We start from the raw sequence: 19,775 nt of genomic DNA on the forward strand, positions 1-19,775 counted from the left end.
TCTTGTTTGCCAGAGGGATTAAATACTTATTTCCCTCTGCAGAATGCAAATAAATTCATATACTTTCCACAATGTGATTTTCCGGATTTAATTTGTGATGTGCTATCTCTCACTGTTACCAATAACCTACCCTTCAATTATGGGCTGCTCATGTCTTTGTCAGTGGGCAAACTTACAAAATCAGCAAGGGATCAAATACTTATTTCCACCACTGTACCACCCATACGGAAAATGCAGACCGTCAACAATATGAAACAAGGGATCATATCATCACAATTCTCATGTAGAGCCACAAAACACCCTAATTAATGTGGGAGAAAATGCCATAAATAAGTAAATAAATAACTTTTAATGTTGAGCACCTGATTCTCAAAGTGGACATATTCCAAACACTATAATGAAAATAAAAAGATCTTTTCTACCTTTGTTGTCTGGTGACTTTTTCTGATCATGCTGGTCCAGTATCTGATTCTGCTGCTATCTGTCCTCAGTGCAGGTCAGGAAGTCATCCTCGTTAAATATCTCCCTGGCAACCCAGGACACCTCCAGCCAACCCCCCCCCCCCCCCCCCACCTCTCCCAGCAGTAAGGTAAACAAACCATAAACCAATTTCTACAACTGATTCACAAGGCTAGAGGGCTTTCACTGCAGCTCCTGCTGTGAGGATGGAGGTAAATCAACAATTTAAACCCCTCAGAGCACAGCAGGGGAGGCTTAGCCTCTCCAAGCCTCTTATACCGGGCGCCTATGGGCGCCTACATGGTTAGCATGCACACTAAGTGTAGGTGCACTAAAAACACGAACGGCCCTAAACTAGGTATTTATCAGATACCTTTCTCTAGTATTCTCTCGCCCCCTTCTCTGGCTTGTCTTGCCCTTCCTCTGGCTTATCTTGTATCTCCCAGTCAGATTTTACACTTCTGCACTGACAATGCCCAAGGGACCCTTTTACTAAGCAGCAGTAAGCACTAATGCCTGCTTACCGCATGCTAAAAAGGCACTACCAATGGTCACACTCGGGCATCCCGTGGTAGTTCTGGGATAGGTGCATGCCAATCGTGTCCAAAAATTTTTTTAAAAATTTTTAGCGCGGGGGGGCATGTTTGGAGGCGGAGAATAGGCATTCTGTGTGCTAATTGACAAATCACTGCATGCTTGCGATTAGTGCGGGTTTAGCACAGGAGCCCTTACTGCCTAGTAAATGTGTGGTGGTAAGGGCTCCCGCGCTAATGGCTATGCACTAATTGGAAAATTAGCATGTGACCATGAATGGAAAAATAGAAATTGCGGCCATGTTACTGCTGTGCTAAAAGGGGCCTCGGTGTGCAGGAAACCCATTTGCTAAAAATAGTGCAGGCCCTTTTTTTAGCGCAGCTTAGTAAAAAGGCCTCTAAGTGGCACAGATGTGCATATTTGATCCTGGCAATAATATCTGTAGCATGAAAACACTTGGGCCCTGTTTACTAAGCTGCGCTGTAGGCATGCTAGTGTTTTTAGCGTGTGCTAAATATTAGCATACGCTAATGGTAGAGACACTCATATATTCCTATGGGTGTCTCTAGCATTGGCATGTTAATTTTTAGGGTGCGCTAAAAGCACTAGCACACCTTAGTAAACAGTGCCCTGTGGATAAGAATCCAAAGCCCAGAGGTGCCGGGAGGTGGTGATGAACATCTCAGCAGGAATGTATATACTGTATCTAGGGCTTCTAGTCTTCATAAGTATTGCCATACTGGAACAGACCAAAGGTCCATCAAGCCCAGCATCCTGTTTCCAACAGTGGCCAATCCAGGTCACAAATACCTGGCAAGATCCCCAAAAAAGTACAAAACATTTTATGCTGCTTATCCCAGAAATATTTTCCCCAAGTCCAATTTAATAATGGTCTATGGACTTTTCCTTTAGGAAGCCGTCCCAACCTTTTTTAAACTCTGCTAAGCTAACCACCTTTATTATGCTTTCTGGCAACGAATTCCAGAGTTTAATTACACGTTGAGTGAAGAAAGGTTTTCTCTGATTCGTTTAAATTTACTACTTTGTAGCTTCATCGCATGCCCCCTAGTCCTAGTATTTTTGGAAAGCGTAAACAGACACTTCCATATCATCAAGCTGATCAATCCATAGACTGGTGGGTTGTGTCCATCTACCAGCAGGTGGAGATAGAGAGCAAACTTTTGCCTCCCTATATGTGGTCATGTGCTGCCGGAAACTCCTCAGTATGTTCTCTATCTCAGCAGGTGGTGGTCACACACAGCAGCAGCTCTGGCTAGGCCTCCAAGCCTAATCCTTAGGTTTTGTTGAGGCCTGGGGTTGAGGGCTCTTTTGAGCAAGTGCAAACCTGGTGGTGCCAGGTCCCTCCTTTTCTCCCCCCTCCCGCTGGCTCCGTTTAAAAAAAAAAAATTTTAAACGTCTTTAAAGGCGTTTAATTCGACGTTTCTTTAAACGTTCATTGCAGCTACTCACTGGGACACCAGTTCGTTACAGCTCGGAGCGGCAAGCAGGTAATTTTACCTTTTTATAGCGGGCAGGGGGTTCCCCGATTCTTCTCCTCGTGGCATATGGCGTCAGAGGGCGAGGGCGCAAAGGGTCGCTCCCCGGATCGCCGGAGCGCTTCTAGAGGGGATGCGGGGGTTTTACAACCTGATTCGCCCTTGATGGGTGACAGTTTAGTGGCCGATGAATGTCCCGGTCGTTCCTCCGGCGTGACGGTTTTTTCCCGCCATAAACGCCCATCCCCCGCTCCTCGCCTCCGCCATCTTGGCCGGCCACGCGGCTCGGACGGCTTCTTCGTGGGCCGCCCTTGAGGTTGGAGACAATGCCATGAACGCCCTTAATTTGGGCGACGGCACAAGCGGCTAAAGTTAAGCGCCGTTCTTCCCGCGCGGCTCCTTCGCGGAGTTTCGCGCCGGACGCCATTTTGGATGCGCAGCATGTCTCTCCCCCGCTATTGCGAGCGCCGGTTGAGAGTGCGTCTAGGGCTGTTGCCCAGGCTGCGGAAGTGCACAGTCTGGGGGATTTCTCCCCCGAGTTTGTTTTGCTGCTGCATCAGGCTTTCCTCATGCAAAACGCTGCCCCTGCTCCCTCTTCTGATAAAGAGGTTGAGGTTCCCAGAGGTAAACGCCCTCGGGTTGATTTCCAGGCCTTGGAGGACTTTGTCTCCTCCGATGTAGATGAGGGCAGCGTGTCTGAGGTCTCCCAACGGTCCTTTGCGGATTCCTTGGAGGAGATAGATCCCCGCTCGGATGGAGCGGATGACCCCTCTGCAGCGCGGCTTTTTAGCCCAGAGGATTTGCCCAACCTGTTTTTACAGGCCATGGACACTTTGAAGATTTCCTCTCCGGAGGACGTCTCTCCCTCAGCCCCTGTTGGCTCTGCCATTATGCTGGGGACGAAGCGCCCGCCTAGATCCTTCCACGTGCATGATGCCATGCACTCCTTAATTGCGGCTCAATGGGATGTCCCGGAAACGAGCCTTAAAGTGGCTAGGGCTATGTCCCGCCTCTATCCTTTGGCTGTGAGTGAACGTGAGGCCTATCTGTGGCCTACCATGGATTCTTTAATCACTGCGGTGACTAAGAAAACGGCGTTGCCGGTGGAAGGTGGCACGGCCCTAAAGGACGCCCAAGACAGAAGATTGGAGGCGGCCTTAAGGTCGTCCTTTGAGGCAGCTGCTTTAAGTTTGCAGGCCTCAGTTTGCGGCTCCTATGTGGCCAGGGCGTGCCTGACTATGGTGCAGCGGGCTTCCCCCTCGGATCTTTCCTTGAGGGCTGATTGGCCGGCCCTGGAATCGGGCTTAGCCTATTTGGCAGACTTGCTGTATGATGTCTTGAGAGCCTCAGCTAAAGGCATGGCTCAGACAGTCTCTGCGCGGCGGTGGCTTTGGCTGAAACATTGGTCTGCTGACCACGCCTCTAAATCCCGCCTGGCTAGATTGCCTTTTAAAGGCAAGCTGCTCTTTGGGGTCGAGCTGGACAAAATCGTGACCGATCTCGGCACGTCTAAGGGCAAGAAATTACCAGAGGTCAGGGCTCGGGCTAGTACTCGTCCCGGTACCTCCAGAGGACGGTTGCTGGAAGCCCGTCGGTACCGCCCGGGCAAGTCGGGTTCCTCTGCCCCCTCTTCCTTCAAGAGGAATTTCTCCCCCAAGCAGCATTCCTTTCGCAGAGACCGCCGTCCCGGAGGTGCTCCCTCCGGTCCTCCCCCAGGGTCTCGTACCCAATGACGGGGCCTTGGTCCACGTCCCAGTGCAGATTGGAGGACGGCTGTCCTCGTTTCTGGGCGAGTGGACCTCTATAACTTCAGACGCGTGGGTGCTGGAAGTCATCAGAGACGGCTACAAGCTAGAGTTCTGCCAACCCTTAAGAGACGGGTTTGTACTCTCTCCCTGCAAGTCTCCGGTCAAGCTGTGGCAGTGCAGCAGACCTTGGACAACCTGATCCGCCTGGGTGCGGTCGTTCCGGTGCCAAAAAATCAGATTGGCAAGGGACGTTACTCCATTTACTTTGTGGTTCCAAAGAAAGGAGGTTCTGTCCGGCCTATCCTCGACCTCAAAGGGGTCAATCGGGCCTGGAAAGTGAGGCACTTTCGCATGGAGACTCTCCGCTCCGTTATAGCGGCAGTTAAGGCAGGAGAGTTCTTGGCTTCCTTGGACATCAAGGAAGCGTACCTGCATATTCCCATCTGGCCTCCTCTCCAACGCTTTCTGCGTTTTACAGTCCTGAGACGACACTTCCAATTCAGAGCCCTCCCTTTCGGGTTGGCTACTGCTCCGCGGACCTTTTCCAAAGTAATGGGGGTCATAGCGGCCTTCCTGCTAAAGGAAGGAGTACAAGTCCATCCTTATCTGGACGACTGGTTGATCCGAGCCCCCTCTTATGCAGAGTGCGGCAAAGCTATGGACCGGGTAGTTGCTCTTGTGAGCTCCCTGGGATGGATCATCAACTGGAAGAAGAGCCAGCTGCGCCCGACTCAGTCCCTGGAGTATCTGGGAGTTCGATTCGACACCCAAGTGGGCAGAGTGTTCCTGCCAGACAATCGGATTGTCAAGCTTCAGGCTCAGGTGGACTAGTTCCTAGTAGCCTCTCCTATTCGGGCTTGGGACTACGTGCAGCTGTTGGGCTCTATGACGGCCACGATGGAAGTAGTGCCCTGGGCCAGGGCTCATATGAGACCACTACAGCTATCTCTGCTGCTGCGCTGGACTCCGATGTCGGAGGATTATGCTGTGCGCCTTCCCGTGGACCCAGCAGTGCGCAAGGCGCTGAGCTGGTGGACGCAGACAGACAAGTTGTCTGCAGGATTGCCTCTGGTGACCCCGGAGTGGATTGTCGTCACGACAGACGCCTCTTTGATGGGCTGGGGAGCCCACTGCTTGGGAAGGACAGCGCAGGGGCTCTAGTCTCCTGCAGAGGCAAGTGGTCTATCAACCTCCTGGAACTCAGAGCCATTCGGTTGGTGTTATTGGAGTTCATCCCGGTACTGGTGTTGTAGCCTGTACGGGTCCTGTCGGACAATGCCACGGCTGTGGCCTATATCAACCGCCAGGGAGGTACCAAGAGCGCCCCTCTAGCCAAGGAGGCTATGAGTCTTTGCCAGTGGGCGGAAGCGAACCTGGAGCAGCTTTCAGCGGCCCACATTGCCGGAGTCATGAATGTCAAGGCGGACTTTCTCAGTCGCCATACCTTGGAGCCCGGAGAGTGGCAACTATCTGCTCAGGCGTTCTTGGACATCACGAAGCGCTGGGGCCAGCCGAGCCTAGATCTGATGGCGTCATCGGCCAATTGCCAAGTGCCGCGCTTTTTCAGCAGAGGACGGGACCCTCGATCCCTGGGAGTAGATGCTCTTCTCCAACAGTGGCCGACACAAGAGCTCCTCTATGTGTTCCCGCCCTGGCCCATGTTGGGCAGGGTGCTAGACCGGGTGGCAAAGCATCCCGGCAGGGTAATCCTGGTGGGTCCGGATTGGCCCAGACGTCCCTGGTATGCGGACTTGATCAGGCTCTCAGTCGACGATCCTCTGCGGCTGTCAGTGGAGCAGGGCCGGTTACATCAGGGTCCCGTGGTGATGGAGGATCCCTCTCCCTTTGGTCTTACGGCCTGGCTATTGAGCGGCAGCGTCTGAGGAAGAAGGGCTTCTCAGACAAGGTCATCGCCACTATGCTGAGAGCGAGGAAACGCTCTACTTCTACTGCTTACGCCAGGGTTTGGCGTATCTTTGCAGCATGGTGTGAAGCAGGCTCACTTTCTCCCTTCACTGCTCCAATTTCTTCAGTGTTGGCGTTCCTGCAAGAAGGTCTGGAGAAAGGCCTGTCGCTCAGTTCCCTTAAAGTCCAGGTAGCGGCTCTGGCTTGCTTCAGGGGCCGCCTGAAGGGTGCTTCCCTGGCTTCGCAGCCAGATGTGGTGCGCTTTCTCAAGGGAGTTAATCACCTGCGCCCTCCTCTGCACTCAGTGGTGCCTGCGTGGAATCTCAACCTGGTGCTAAGAGCATTGCAGAAGCCGCCTTTTGAACCCTTGTCGAGGGCATCTCTGAAAGACCTGACGTTGAAAGCAGTCTTTTTGGTGGCTATCACTTCAGCCAGAAGAGTTTCCGAGCTCCAGGCGCTCTCATGTCGAGAGCCTTTTCTGCAGTTCACTGAGGCAGGAGTGACTATTCGCACAGTGCCTTCCTTCCTGCCCAAGATTGTTTCTCGCTTCCATGTGAATCAGCAGCTCTGTCTCCCTTCCTTTCGTAGGGAGGACTACCCAGAGGAGTACTCTGCTCTTAAATATCTGGATGTGAGACGAGTCATCTTCAGATACTTGGAAGTGACCAATGATTTCCGGAAATCGGATCATCTGTTTGTCCTGTTTGCAGGTCCTCGTAAGGGTCTGCAGGCTGCTAAGCCTACAGTGGCAAGATGGGTCAAGGAAGCCATTGCAGCGGCTTATGTGGCCGCGGGGAAGGTGCCGCCTATCCAGCTGAAGGCTCACTCCACGAGAGCTCAGGCGGCCTCGATGGCAGAGGCCGGATCCGTCTCCTTGGAAGAGATATGCAAGGCGGCAACTTGGGCTTCGGCTCATACATTCTCCAAGCATTACCGTTTGACTGTGGCTGCACGGGCGGAGGCCCGGTTTGGAGCTTCAGTGTTGAGGTCAGGGATTTCAATGTCCCGCCCTGGGTGAGTACTGCTTCGGTACATCCCACCAGTCTATGGATTGATCAGCTTGATGATATGGAAGGTAAAATTATGTATAATCATACCTGATAATTTTCTTTCCATTAATCATAGCTGATCAATCCATAGCCCCTCCCAGATATCTGTTTTTATTCTGGTTGCATTTCAGGTTCAAGTTTAGTCTTCAGTTATTTCAGAAAGACTTCGTGTTCAAGTTCTTTCACTTGGATTCTTAAAGAGTTGAGACGAGTTTGTGTTACAGTGAGCTGCTGCATTCCTCTCCCCTCCGTTTTACGGGGCTGGATTGAGACATAAATTCTGCCGGCACTCCCTCCTGCTTCGTGCGGCTGTAGGGCAGCTTTGTACCCCTCCCGCTTCGGCGGTGTTAGGGTCAGTCAGCTCCTCCCGCGGTTGCGGTTGCAGGATAAGCCAGATCCCCCCGCATCGGCGGGTGTGGTGTCCCTCCCCCGCTCCGCGGGGATGAGCTGGACGGATTCCCCTCCCCCACTTGTGTGGGGATGAGCTGGGTTAATTCCCCTCCCCCGTTTCGGCGGTGGTGAGCTGGGCAGAGTGTCCCTTCGTGGGTGTAATTCTCTAAGTGCTGAGTCCTGCGGATGGAGCTTTGATATCGACATACTGAGGAGTTTCCGGCAGCACATGACCACATATAGGGAGGCAAAAGTTTGCTCTCTATCTCCACCTGCTGGTAGATGGACACAACCCACCAGTCTATGGATTGATCAGCTATGATTAATGGAAAGAAAATTATCAGGTATGATTATACATAATTTTACCTTCACATCTACCTGTTCCACTTCACTCATTTTATAGACCTCTATCATATCTCCCCTCAGCCGTCTTTTCTCCAAGCTGAAGGACCCCAGCCACTTTACCGTTTCCTCATAGGGAAGTCGTCCCACCCCCTTTATCATTTTCGTCGCCCTTCTCTGCACCTTTTCTAATTCCATATATCTTTTTTGAGATGCAGTTACCAGAATTGAACACAATATTCGCGGTGCGGTCGCACCATGGAGCGATACAAAAGTAGTATGACGTCGTCATTTTTGTTTTCCATTCCATTCCTAATAATACCATTCTATTTGCTTTCTTAGCCGCCGCAGCACACTGAGCAGAACGTTGAAAGGTATTAATCCGCAAACAAACCTTTTTCATAGATGGGAAGGCGGTAGAACTAGAGGACATGAAATGAGATTGAAGGGGAGCAGACTCAAGAAAAATGTCAGGAAGTATTTTCACGGAGAGAGTGGTGGATATTGGGAATGCCCTCCCGCGGGAGGTGATAGAGATGAAAACAGTAACAGAATTCAAACATGTGTAGGATAGATATAAAGGGATCCTGTTCAGAAGGAATAGATCCTCAGAAGCTTAGCCAAGATTGGGTGGCAGAGCCAGTGGTGGGGGGCGGGGCTAGTGCTGGGCAGACTTCTACGGTCTGTGCCCTGAAAATGGCAGATGCAAATCAAGGTAAGGTAGACACAAAAAGTAGCACATATGAGTTTATCTTGTTTGGCAGACTGGATGGACCATGCAGGTCTTTTTCTGCCGTCATCTACTATGTTACTATCCAGCTTATTTTCGAACGAGATCGCCGGCCATCTTCCGACACAAATCAGGAGATGGCTGCCCATCTCCTGAAGCCGGCGAAATCGGTATAATGGAAAGCCGATTTTGGCCGGCTCCAACTGCTTTCCGTCGCCGGCCAAAGTTAAAGGGGGCGTTTCGGAAGGGTATGGAAGGCGGGACTGGGGCGTGGTTATGAGATGGCCGGCTTTGGCCATTAATGGAAAAAAGATGGCTGGCTCTGACGAGCATTTCGCCCTTCACTTGGTACATTTATTTTTACGACCAAGCCTCAAAAAAGTGCCCCAATTGACCAGATGACCACCGGAGGGAATCGGGGATCAGCTCCCCTTACTCCCCAGTGGTCACCAACCCCCTCACACCCTCTATGCCAGCCTGAAATGTCATACCCAGCTCCCTGACAGCAGTATGCAGGTCCCTGGAGCAGATTTTTGTGGGTGCAGTGCACTTCAGGCAGGTGGACCCAGGCCCATCCCCCCTACCTGTTACACTTGTGGTGGTAAATGTTAAGCCCTCTAAAACCCCCCAAAACCCACTGTACCCACATCTAGGTGCCCCCCTTCATCCCTAAGGGCTATGGTAGTGGTGTACAGTTGTGGGGAGTGAGTTTTTGGGGGGATTTGGGCTCAGCACCCAAGGTAAGCGAGCTATGCACCCGGGAGCTATTTTTGAAGTCCACTGCAGTGCCCCCTAGGGTGCCCGGTTGGTGTCCTGGCATGTGAGGGGGACCAGTGCACTACAAATGCTGGCTCCTCGCACGACCAAATGCCTTGAATTTGGCCAGGTTTGAGATGGCTGCCCTTAGGTTCCATTATTGGCGAAAACCAATGCCGGCCATCTCAAACCCGGCCATCTCTGACATTTGGCCGGCCCCCAACCGTATTATCGAAACGATAGATGGCCGGCTATCTTTTCTATAATATGGTTTGGGACTGCTCTTTGCGGTGCTGGCCTAATTAGGGTTAAAAAATGGTTAAGGGCCCTGTTTTTACTAAGCTGCGCTAGAGGTGCTCTAACTGTAGATGCCCATAAAATTCCTGTGGGCATCAACACGGTTAGCTTGTGCTAATTTTTAACACACAATAAAAATGCTAGCGCACCTTAATAAACAGGGCCCTCAATTTGTACATATATTCATCAGTGCTTTCTAAATGGATAACACTACTGAATATTCAAGTAGAATATTATAATATATACGTTTTGCAGCTGAATATTGCTACTTAATATTGTCTCAAATCCTGTGCCTTTTTTTCGGATGTAATAGTGATGTGTACATCCAGTATCATATGTTCAGTTGCCATGAAAATGTTTTTAAAGCACTTGCTTGGCATATTGACTCAGTTATTAGTTTAGGGCCCCTTTTATAAAGCTGCAGTAAGCCCAATGTGGGCTTACCATTTGATAAAAAGGAAGCACCGCCAGACTACCGTAGCAGCCTAGTTCCCACCCCTAGCGAGCCATCATATCCGGCACTACAAAAATATTTTTATTTTTGTAGCGTCGGTGTGTACCCGACGGTATTTGGTCAGTGCCACACGTGCTTCGCAGTTACCACTGGGTTAGTGCGGGAGCCTTTACTGCCACCTCAGTGGGTGGTGGTAAGGGCTCCCCTCCCAAAATGGCCATTTCCTGAAGAAGGACCTACCTTTTATCCACTGCGGTAAAAGGAGGCTTCGGAGTGTGTCCAAAATACGCGCCAACGCCAGTGCAAGCCCCCTTTTCCATAGCTTGGTAAAGGGGTCCCTTAGTTTGGGTAGGTGCTTAAACTTGCTAGTTTTTTGGCTAGAATGCAATTTTTTGGTATATAGGCTAAAAGTGCTAAATTTAAGGGCTAGATTCATTAAAGTGCACTACCACATTAGCGAGCTAATGCCGTTAATGCTTCTTATTAGTGAATAGGTACAATTACAAATATAGAACCTGTAGTACATCGTGTGCATTAACATGTGCTAATGCAGTAGCACATTTCAGTAAATCTGGACCTTACTTAAGATGCCTCTAATACTTTCTAAGAATTTGATGTAGACTTTTCTGTTACAATTAGAGATTTTTCTTTTTTATCTGAAAATGTAGCAGGCGTCTGAAATAGTTGCATGCTTCTCTCCTTGAGATGGGCACTCTCCAAAGATTGTAGCCACAGGTTTCTCATCCAGAAAAAGAAACATTTCAAACACACAGCTGTGTATTTCTACTATGCTACTAGATATCTTTGGTTGCAAAACAATTGGCAGAGGATTAAGCTTTCCTCCCTTTGGAAATAAATAGGGGAAGCACTCCCAATCACAGAGAAAGTGGAAAACCCAAAGAATAGGCCTTTCAAAATGTATTTGCACTTGAAATTTTTGAAAGGTTCATATTTAGGCACAGAAGAACAGACATCATAAGTACATAACTAATGCTACACTGGGAAAAGACCAAGGGTCCATCGAGCCCAGCATCCTGTCCACGACAGTGGCCAATCCAGGCCAAGGGCACCTGGCAAGCTTCCCAAACGTACAAACATTCTATACATGTTATTTCTGGAATTGTGGATTTTTCCCAAGTCCATTTAGTAGTGGTTTATGGACATGTCCTTTAGGAAACCGTCTAACCCCTTTTTAAACTCTGTCAAGCTAACCGCCTTCACCACGTTCTCCGGCAACGAATTCCAGAGTTTAATTATGCGTTGGGTGAAGAAAAATTGTCTCCGATTTGTTTTAAATTTACTACGCTGTAGTTTCATCGCATGCCCCCTAGTCCTAGTATTTTTGGAAAGCGTGAACAGATGCTTCACATCCACCTGTTCCACTCCACTCATTATTTTATATGCTTCTATCATGTCTCCCCTCAGCCGTCTCTTCTCCAAGCTGAAAAGCCCTAGCCTCCTTAGTCTTTCTTCATAGGGAAGTTGTCCCATCCCCGCTATCATTTTAGTCGCCTTTCGCTGCACCTTTTCCAATTCTACTATATCTTTCTTGAGATGTGGTGACCAGAATTGAACACAATACTCAAAGTGCGGCCACACCATGGAGCGATACAACGGCATTATAACATCCTCACAGCTGTTTTCCATACCTTTCCTAGTAATACCCAACATTCTATTCGCTTTCCTAGCCGCAGCAGCACACTGAGCAGAAGGTTTCAGTGTATTATCGACGACGACACCCAGATCCCTTTCTTGGTCCGTAACTCCTAACGTGGAACCTTGCATGACGTAGCTATAATTCGGGTTCTTTTTTCCCACATGCATCACCATCATACTGACTCTTTTGTTTTTGTTCCGACATCCGCACATGCTTGTTGCTTACCATGTGCGTTTAAAATTTGCTTGGGCTTCCTTCTGCTTGCAAAACAAGACAAAACCAGCTCTTAAACGTGAAAGATTGACAAGAAATCTTCATAAAACCTTCCAAGCAGCCCCAGACCTGGTGAAAAAATTCTTGCGTTGTGCATGTTTGGTTCTTTCTTTCTTTCTTTTCTTCTTTTCTTTCTTTCTTTCTTTCTTTCTTTCTTTCTTTCTTTCTTTCTTTCTTTCTTGAAGTAGTAATCTTTCTTTGTTAGAATATTTTAATTACATTCCCACCATTCTCCCCCCCCCCCCCCCCCCCCCCCCGGTTTCTATCTTGGCATGGCAGCAGTGATGCAGGAACAGTCTTGGACAGTAGCCCAGGTCCCTAGATTGTCCCCTTCTCTTATTCAGGCTTAAAAGTGGAAGTTTGGGCAGCCTGTTACATTGTCATGTACATCTGCTTGCTTTCAGCAGCTTCAGTGGCCCCTTAGGTTTTGATCTGCCAAGGTTCTCCAGGATCTTTTTTTCTTTTCAGATGCCTGTGTGCCAGTACTGATGCTCATCATAAGTGGAGGAGACAGGGCCACCCCCTTTTCTCAAGAACTCAGACTCATTGTGCCCTTGCATTCTTATTTCCATAACACTGGGAGAAGTTGCTGGTGGGGACTGCATATGGGTTTAGAGGAAAATGATCAGCCATGAATTTTGGTCTTGGAAACTGGGGCAAGGCCCTTGTGGGGAATCTTGTTTCTAAAAGGAACTATTCACAGCTGCTTTCTGCAGTTTGTGGTTCTTGTTTCCAAAGCACTGTAGCCAGTCATTTTAACTGGTCACATGCAAAGACAGTGGCACTTTTTTAAAAAAATTTTAGATTTTATTTAAATGCACAAAATGTACAAGAGATCCATATATTTTTTAACTGAACATGAAAAAATAATAAAGCAAGCTATAGTTATTGTAAGCATACATCAAGAGAGGAAAAAAGAGCTAAACTAACATACATAACTGACCAAAGAAATCTAGAGAATTACCCAATATGACTACCTAGTTTATATTTAAGCCTACATTCTACCTTCCAATTCAAATATTAGAGCATTTTTGGTGAATTTCCTATCAGAAACATCTGAAGATGACCATGATCCATGAAGGTGTAGCTAACCCCTTGCACAGTTACAAAGCGTTTACTGTGAAATTTTAAGAAGGACTCCCCCCCCCCCCCCCCCCCACACACACACACACATACATACATACATACACATGGCCAACAAAATCCCAGGCTTCAGCTGGAGGAAAGTCATTCTTCATATCTGTACAGCACAAGTTACATCTGTAAATAGCTGCAACAGTGGTACTTTTTTCTTTCATTTTCTTTTTTTTTGTTTGTTTTTTTTTAATTACAGCTCAATATTGCCTTGCACCAGGAATGGGAAGAAATGTCCTGGTTCAGATAATATTGCAATGATCTAGATTTTGTCTGAAATTCTTCCAGCTTAATTCAAAATCAAATTTTTTTTCTATCTCCTTAGCTTGGTTAGGATTATTTTAAGAGGACCAGTTTGGCCTGGTGCAGGTTCTTAGACAAGTAACATTCTTGGTGTCCTAGCATGATCTGTCTTGTGTTATTATCTTTAGGTGCAAAGAAATGTGGGTCGTGACTACTGTTAATTATGCTCCCTTTCAGCTGTTGTAGACCCTGCATAATTTCTGATGTCACCCTCTTTCCCACCATAAAAGAAAATGCAGGTTCCCTCAGGAATAAATCTGTATTTGGGCTGAATTAATATAGTAGCCTAGTGGTTAGTGCAGCAGACTTTCATCCTGGAGAACTGGATTTGACTCCCATTGCAGCTCCTTGTAACTCTGGGCAAGTCACTTAACCCTCCATTACCCCAGGTACAAATAAGTATTTATTCATTATTAGGATTTATTTACTGCCTTTTTGAAGGAATTCACTCAAAGTGGTGTACAGTAAGAATAGATCAAATATGAGCAATAGACAATTAAGTACCTGTATATACTATGTAAACTGCTTTGAATGTAGTTGCAAAAACCACAAAGGCGGTATATCAAGTCCCATTCCCTTTCCCCTAATATCAAATGTAGGTTCTGAGCCATGAGCTGATGGCCTTTAAACTGAGATTATGAATCTGTAGGAGGGTGGAAGGTAGATAACAACCTGTTACATGACCCTTAACAGGCCATCATTTGGATCCTGGTCAAGGTTAGACCTCCAGTTTAAAACAAACAAAAGTGCAACACATTTCTGGAAAAGCAAATTGAAGGATGCTGTGTTTAAATTATCAAATATGTGCAGTCAAGTTTTATATAATTTACTGGTGACTGCAGAATATAAAACTTGGGAGCCATTCCTAAAGCTGTGTCAGCGTGTCTCCCCATCCAGCCCTGTGGTGTAATTTGGCTAACTTGTCCCTTCTTTTGCTGTCCCAATCAGACTCTGCACTCCCTCTGGCCTCCCAGATCACTCTGCCTGGCAGTGTCTACTTCCAGTTTGCAGTCACCAATTCTATATTTGGTCTGTTGGACTTCATTTGGAACTTTTATTTGCAGGCTGTTTCAGAGCAGGCAAAATCCACTCTGCACTTTCCTGACCTTTTGTGTTTTCAGCAGTCCATTGCTGTAGGAGGTGCCCTGACTAGGCTTCCTCACTTTGTCATGCTGAGAGAGAAAGTGTTCTAATTGCACGTTCACAGTTTGAAGTAATTCTGAAATATTAATACATCTTCTGTTTCCTCCTATCTCACCCCCTCCCTATTTTCAATAATGTGAAGATGACATCAAAAGATTCCTGCCTGGGTGAAAATGCCCTGCTGCACAGGGGTCTTATAGCTGTGTGACTGTTCTATTCTATGCTTGCCTTCCTTTCATGTTGGACTGTATTCAAATGTGTATTGTCTGAATGTGCATGCTGCTGTTATTTATGTTCAGTTATAACTGAAGGAAGTGTTCGTGTGTGTGTATGTCTGGTGCTTGACTATGGGTACAGTAATGGTTGAGTGTACAAAACATGTTGATTTGTGATATTGTATCTGGTACAGCTGTGGCTGCGTGGTATGCAGTGGCATTCTGTCAGCAGGGTGGGTCTCTTTTAGCGCTTTACTATATTCTTTTTAGCTGATTATAAGCACAATCAGCTTGTAATTTCAGGAAGTGACTTCAGGAGCTATGACTTAATTTTCTAAAAGAAATGTTCAAAATGATCTCTGTTGTTCTGTCTAACCCCTCCCAGTATGTGCTCTGTTTTACTCCCTGTTCAGCAGTTTCATTTCCTCCATCTTTCCCTTTTCTCCCCCTCTAGCATCTGTTTTACATGGGAATGTAGAGACTCAACAGGACATGTGATGCTATGGCTTGGAGAATCAGATGCAAGGGATTCAAGGAAGCCTCTGTATAGTCCTGGAGACAATTCATTTCCTCTGACCTTGAAGTGCTATATCAGAGATGAATTTAGCATAGTAACACATACCCTTGATACTGAATGCATGCTTCTGTGAAGAATGGCTTACTATCCAGCTTTATAGAAGTCTTATCTAGAGTACTGTTACCCTAAAATAATTATAAAGGTGGAGGTATTATTCTTGGTTTCTTAATGATTTTTGTTCTTCATTTATTGAAAATTGTGCCGTCAAGACAACTCTCTCCTCAGCTCTTTAGATGAAAGTTATAATGATGTGACTGGCCTAGACTGCTCAGTGGTTCGTAAGAGCCAATAAATCTCCCCTATTGACCATCATAAAAAATGCGGGGGCCCTTTTACTAAGCCGAGTAAGCATCTACATGTGCCAAAATGAAGTTACCGCATGTCTACTACGTGGTTCTTGTGGTAATTTCATTTTTGGTGCACATCCGATACGCGTGGGCGAAAAATAATTTTTATTTTCTGCCACGCATATTGGACATGTGCCAAGTGGCATTTGGCGCATGAAGGTCATTACCACCCAGTTACAGCGTGAGACTTTACCACTAGGTCAATGGCTGACGGTAAGGTCTCAGACCCCAAATGGACGCCTGGCAGTTTTCATTTTGCCGCATGTCCATTTTCGGCCCAAATTTTAAAAAGGCCTTTTTTACAGGTACGCTGAAAAATGATTCTGTGTGCGCCCAAAACCCGCGCCTACAGTACCGTAGGCCATTTTCAGCACACCTTAGTAAAAGGACCTCACAGTTTTCAAATATGCAGTTTAAGAGTGAGAAGCAGAGGGGACATGAAATTCCCAGGTAAAAGGTAGTCAAATTTACTTTTGTGATCTGACAAAAGTCAATACTACACTTATAAAGTTGTCACTTAAGGCTTCTGCTTTCTAATGCAGAGGTGGGCAAACTGTCCTCGAGGGCCACAACAGTTGCATTTTCAGAATTTCCACAATGAATATGCATTACTGTACACCGCCTTGAGTGAATTCCTTAAAAAAGGCAGTAAATAAATAAATAAAATAAGATATATTTGCTTTTGTGGAGACAGTGCATGCAAGTAGATCATATGCTTATTCATTGTGGGAATTTTTAAAAATCAACTGGGTTGTAGTCCTCAAGAACTGAGTTTTCCCACCCTGTTCTAACGCACCCTGTATGGCAGAGGGTAGCATGCATGAATTTAACTTTAATGTGCAGGTGGGATGCATTAAAAGGTGACTCTGTTGACCTTTGCACTTACAGGTATGACACAGGAAAAGATGGCTTTATTGATCTGATGGAACTGAAGCTTATGATGGAAAAGTTAGGAGCCCCTCAGACACATTTGGGACTGAAGAACATGATCAAAGAGGTGGATGAGGACTTTGATAATAAACTTTGCTTCCGCGAGGTGAGTTAGCAGGATATAGTACTGTTCTGTCTTCTTGTCATGTGTGTGCAGCATCTCCTCACTTAAGCACAGGGGATGGAAATCTGGTGTGTGGACGTAGGGTATAGAAGGAAAGAGGAGCATATTGATCCAAGATTCTTATGTTCTCATGATACCTATCCTCAAGAGAAAAAGGACCTTTGAGTGCCAGCAGAGAAAACAAGGGAAAATGAAAGAGCTCTTGACCCTATAGGATTCTTCTATAATCAGTCATCTCTAATTCTGCCTATACTCCTTTATAGATAGCAGACCTTGCTGTCTCAGGATTTCTGCTGTTGGTTCGGAGAAAGGGGTTGGTAAACATTTTGGATTTCTCCAGAACGTTTCAAAATTTATTGGGCGCCACTGTTTCTAATCACTTCTTCAGAATTTTGTTTCTCAGAGGGTCATGCTTTTGGGAGAAGCTGCTTGTCTGTTAGCTTTGCATACTTGGTGGGCCTCTGGATTTGCTCTCTGGACCCCTAGAGGGGCATAATCGAAAGGGGTGCCCAAGTTTTCCTGAGGAAGTCCTCGCAGGACGTCCCGGCGAAGGGGCGGGGAAACCTGTATTATCGAAACAAGATGGGCATCCATCTTTCGTTTCGATAATAGGGTCGGGGACGCCCAAATCGCAAAATTTAGGTCGACCTTAGAGATGGTCGTCCTTAGAGGTGGTCGTCCCCGATTTTCGGTGATAATGGAAACCGAGGACGCCCATCTCAGAAACGACAAAATGCAAGCTATTTGGTCGTGGGAGGAGCCAGCATTTGTAGTGCACTGGTCCCCCTGACATGCCAAGACACCAACTGGGCACCCTAGGGGGCACTGCAGTGGACTTCACAAATTGCTCCCAGGTGCATAGCTCCCTTACCTTGTGTGCTGAGCCCCCCAAACTCCCACAAAACCCACTCCCCACAACTGTACACCATTACCATAGCCCTTATGGGTGAAGGGGGGCACCTAGATGTGGGTACAGTGGGTTTCGAGTGGGTTTTGGAGGGCTCACATTTACCACCACAAGTGTAACAGGTAGGGGGGGGTGGGCCTGGGTCCGCCTGCCTGAAGTGCACTGCACCCACTAAAACTGCTCCAGGGGCCTGCATACTGCTGTCATGGAGCTGGGTATGATATTTGAGGCTGGCTTAGAGGCTGGAAAAAATATTTTTAAAAAAAATTTTTTTTAAGGGTGGGAGGGGGGTCAGTGACCACTGGGGGAGTAAGGGGGAGGTCATCTGGTCATTTAGGGCACATTTTTGTGGCTTTGTCGTAAGAAAAAAAGGACCAGGTAAAGTCGTCCAAGCGTTTGTCAGGGGCGCCCTTCTTTTTTCCATTATCAGTCGAGGACTCCCATGTGTTAGGCACGCCCCAGTCCTGCCTTCGCTACACCTCCGAAACGCTCCCATGAACTGATCGTCCCCACAACGGAAAGCAGTTGAGGACGCCGAAAATTGGCTTTTGATTATGCCGATTTGGGCGACCCTGTGAGAAGGACGCCCATCTTGCGATTTGTGTCGAAAGACGGGCGCCCTTCTCTTTCGAAAATAACCCTGCTAGTGGGCCCAGTCTGACATTCTCTTTTCTCATATGTAAAGTTCTGCATATTTCTATCATGGGTTTTTTTTTTCTTTTCCCCAATAAGCAGTTACATGAAGAGAGCCTGCCTGGTGAACACATGTTAGGCATTCACTCACCTTTCTAAGAGGGTCATTCCCCTATTCTCCTACCAGATTGCCAGCATCCCCTCACTGGAGTCTCCCTGCCACAAAACAGTTGCTCTGAGGGTAGAACTTCTAAAGCAGCTGAGCTTGGGCTAAATGTGGTAAAAGACAGATGCTCTGAGCTAGGCTGGCAATGGAGAACAGCAGGCTAGCAGCAGCTGTTCTGAGTAAGCATTCTGGACTCATTTGTTATTCTGAGAAATTAACATTTCTTGGGAGTTCATGGTTCTGTAGAATAAGCCAATTTGGCTTTGAGAGTTTGAAACTATCAGTTGCTGCAATCCCTAAGATCACTGAAGGGAGGCCATTGTTCTTTTCAGTGCCTGTTATTGTAGTGTAATTGCTATATTAGTCCACTTGAAAGTATGGGAATAAAGATCAAAAAACACAACACAGTGTAGTGACTCTTTTAGAAATAGATTATCTGTTGGGTGTTCCACTGCATCAGGTTAAACCAGAATGAACAAAATTTTGCCAACATCATTTTCTTTACATCTCTTCTCTCACCTACCCTACTAAGTTCGGCATTCGCAAAGTTAACATATCCAATCTACATTCCCAATGTTTGTTGCAACAAACCTGTGCTAGAATCTACTATTATCGCCTTATCCTATCCTCTAAAACTAGCTGTTTACTCCATTGATTATCTCCCCCCCTTAACTCCAGGATTAATCTAGTCAAACATGTCCATCCGGTCACATATTAAGAGTGCGATCTCTACCCCCTAGAGGTAATGTGTGCCAAAACGGTGTCCATATACGAAAGAATTCCTTCTCTGTGAATCTCGAGTCGTGTTTGTAGTCCGCCATTGCTGTAAGGTAGGCCCTTTATTTGTAATCCACTCCCTGAGTATTAGCTTTTTCTCCGAGGACAAGCAGGCTGCTTGTTCTCACTGATGGGCGACGTCCACGGCAGCCCCTCCAATCGGAACACTTTCTAGCAAAGTCCTTTGCTAGTCCTCGCGCGCCGATGCGCACCGCGTATGCGCGGCCGTCTTCCCTCCCGAACCGGCTCGTGCCGGCCAGTCTTCTTTTGTCCGCGCTCGGTACGGTCGTGTTTCGCCATTCGCGCCCCAAAGTTGACCTCGCGCGTCGTTTATCGACTTCGTTCTAAAAAAAAAAAGGTATCGGAAGGAGACCTTTATGGTTTTCTCCCTTCCCGTACTTCCAGTCTTTGCCCCGGTAAGTTTTCTTT

The 19,775-nt window shown here is 47.2% G+C and overlaps 1 protein-coding gene across 1 annotated transcript in view; it reads left to right on the top strand.

Annotated features, from left to right (window-relative positions):
* Positions 1-19,775, top strand: part of EFHD1 (EF-hand domain family member D1) — a 160,809-nt gene that overhangs the window by 56,321 nt on the left and 84,713 nt on the right. Inside the window, exon 2 of the mRNA XM_030216940.1 lies at positions 16,698-16,845. Coding sequence (XP_030072800.1) covers positions 16,698-16,845 — 148 coding nt within the window. The remainder of the gene's footprint in view (positions 1-16,697; positions 16,846-19,775) is intronic.

This window comes from Microcaecilia unicolor, chromosome 10 (assembly GCF_901765095.1).
Source record: "Microcaecilia unicolor chromosome 10, aMicUni1.1, whole genome shotgun sequence".
Lineage (NCBI taxonomy): Eukaryota > Metazoa > Chordata > Amphibia > Gymnophiona > Siphonopidae > Microcaecilia > Microcaecilia unicolor.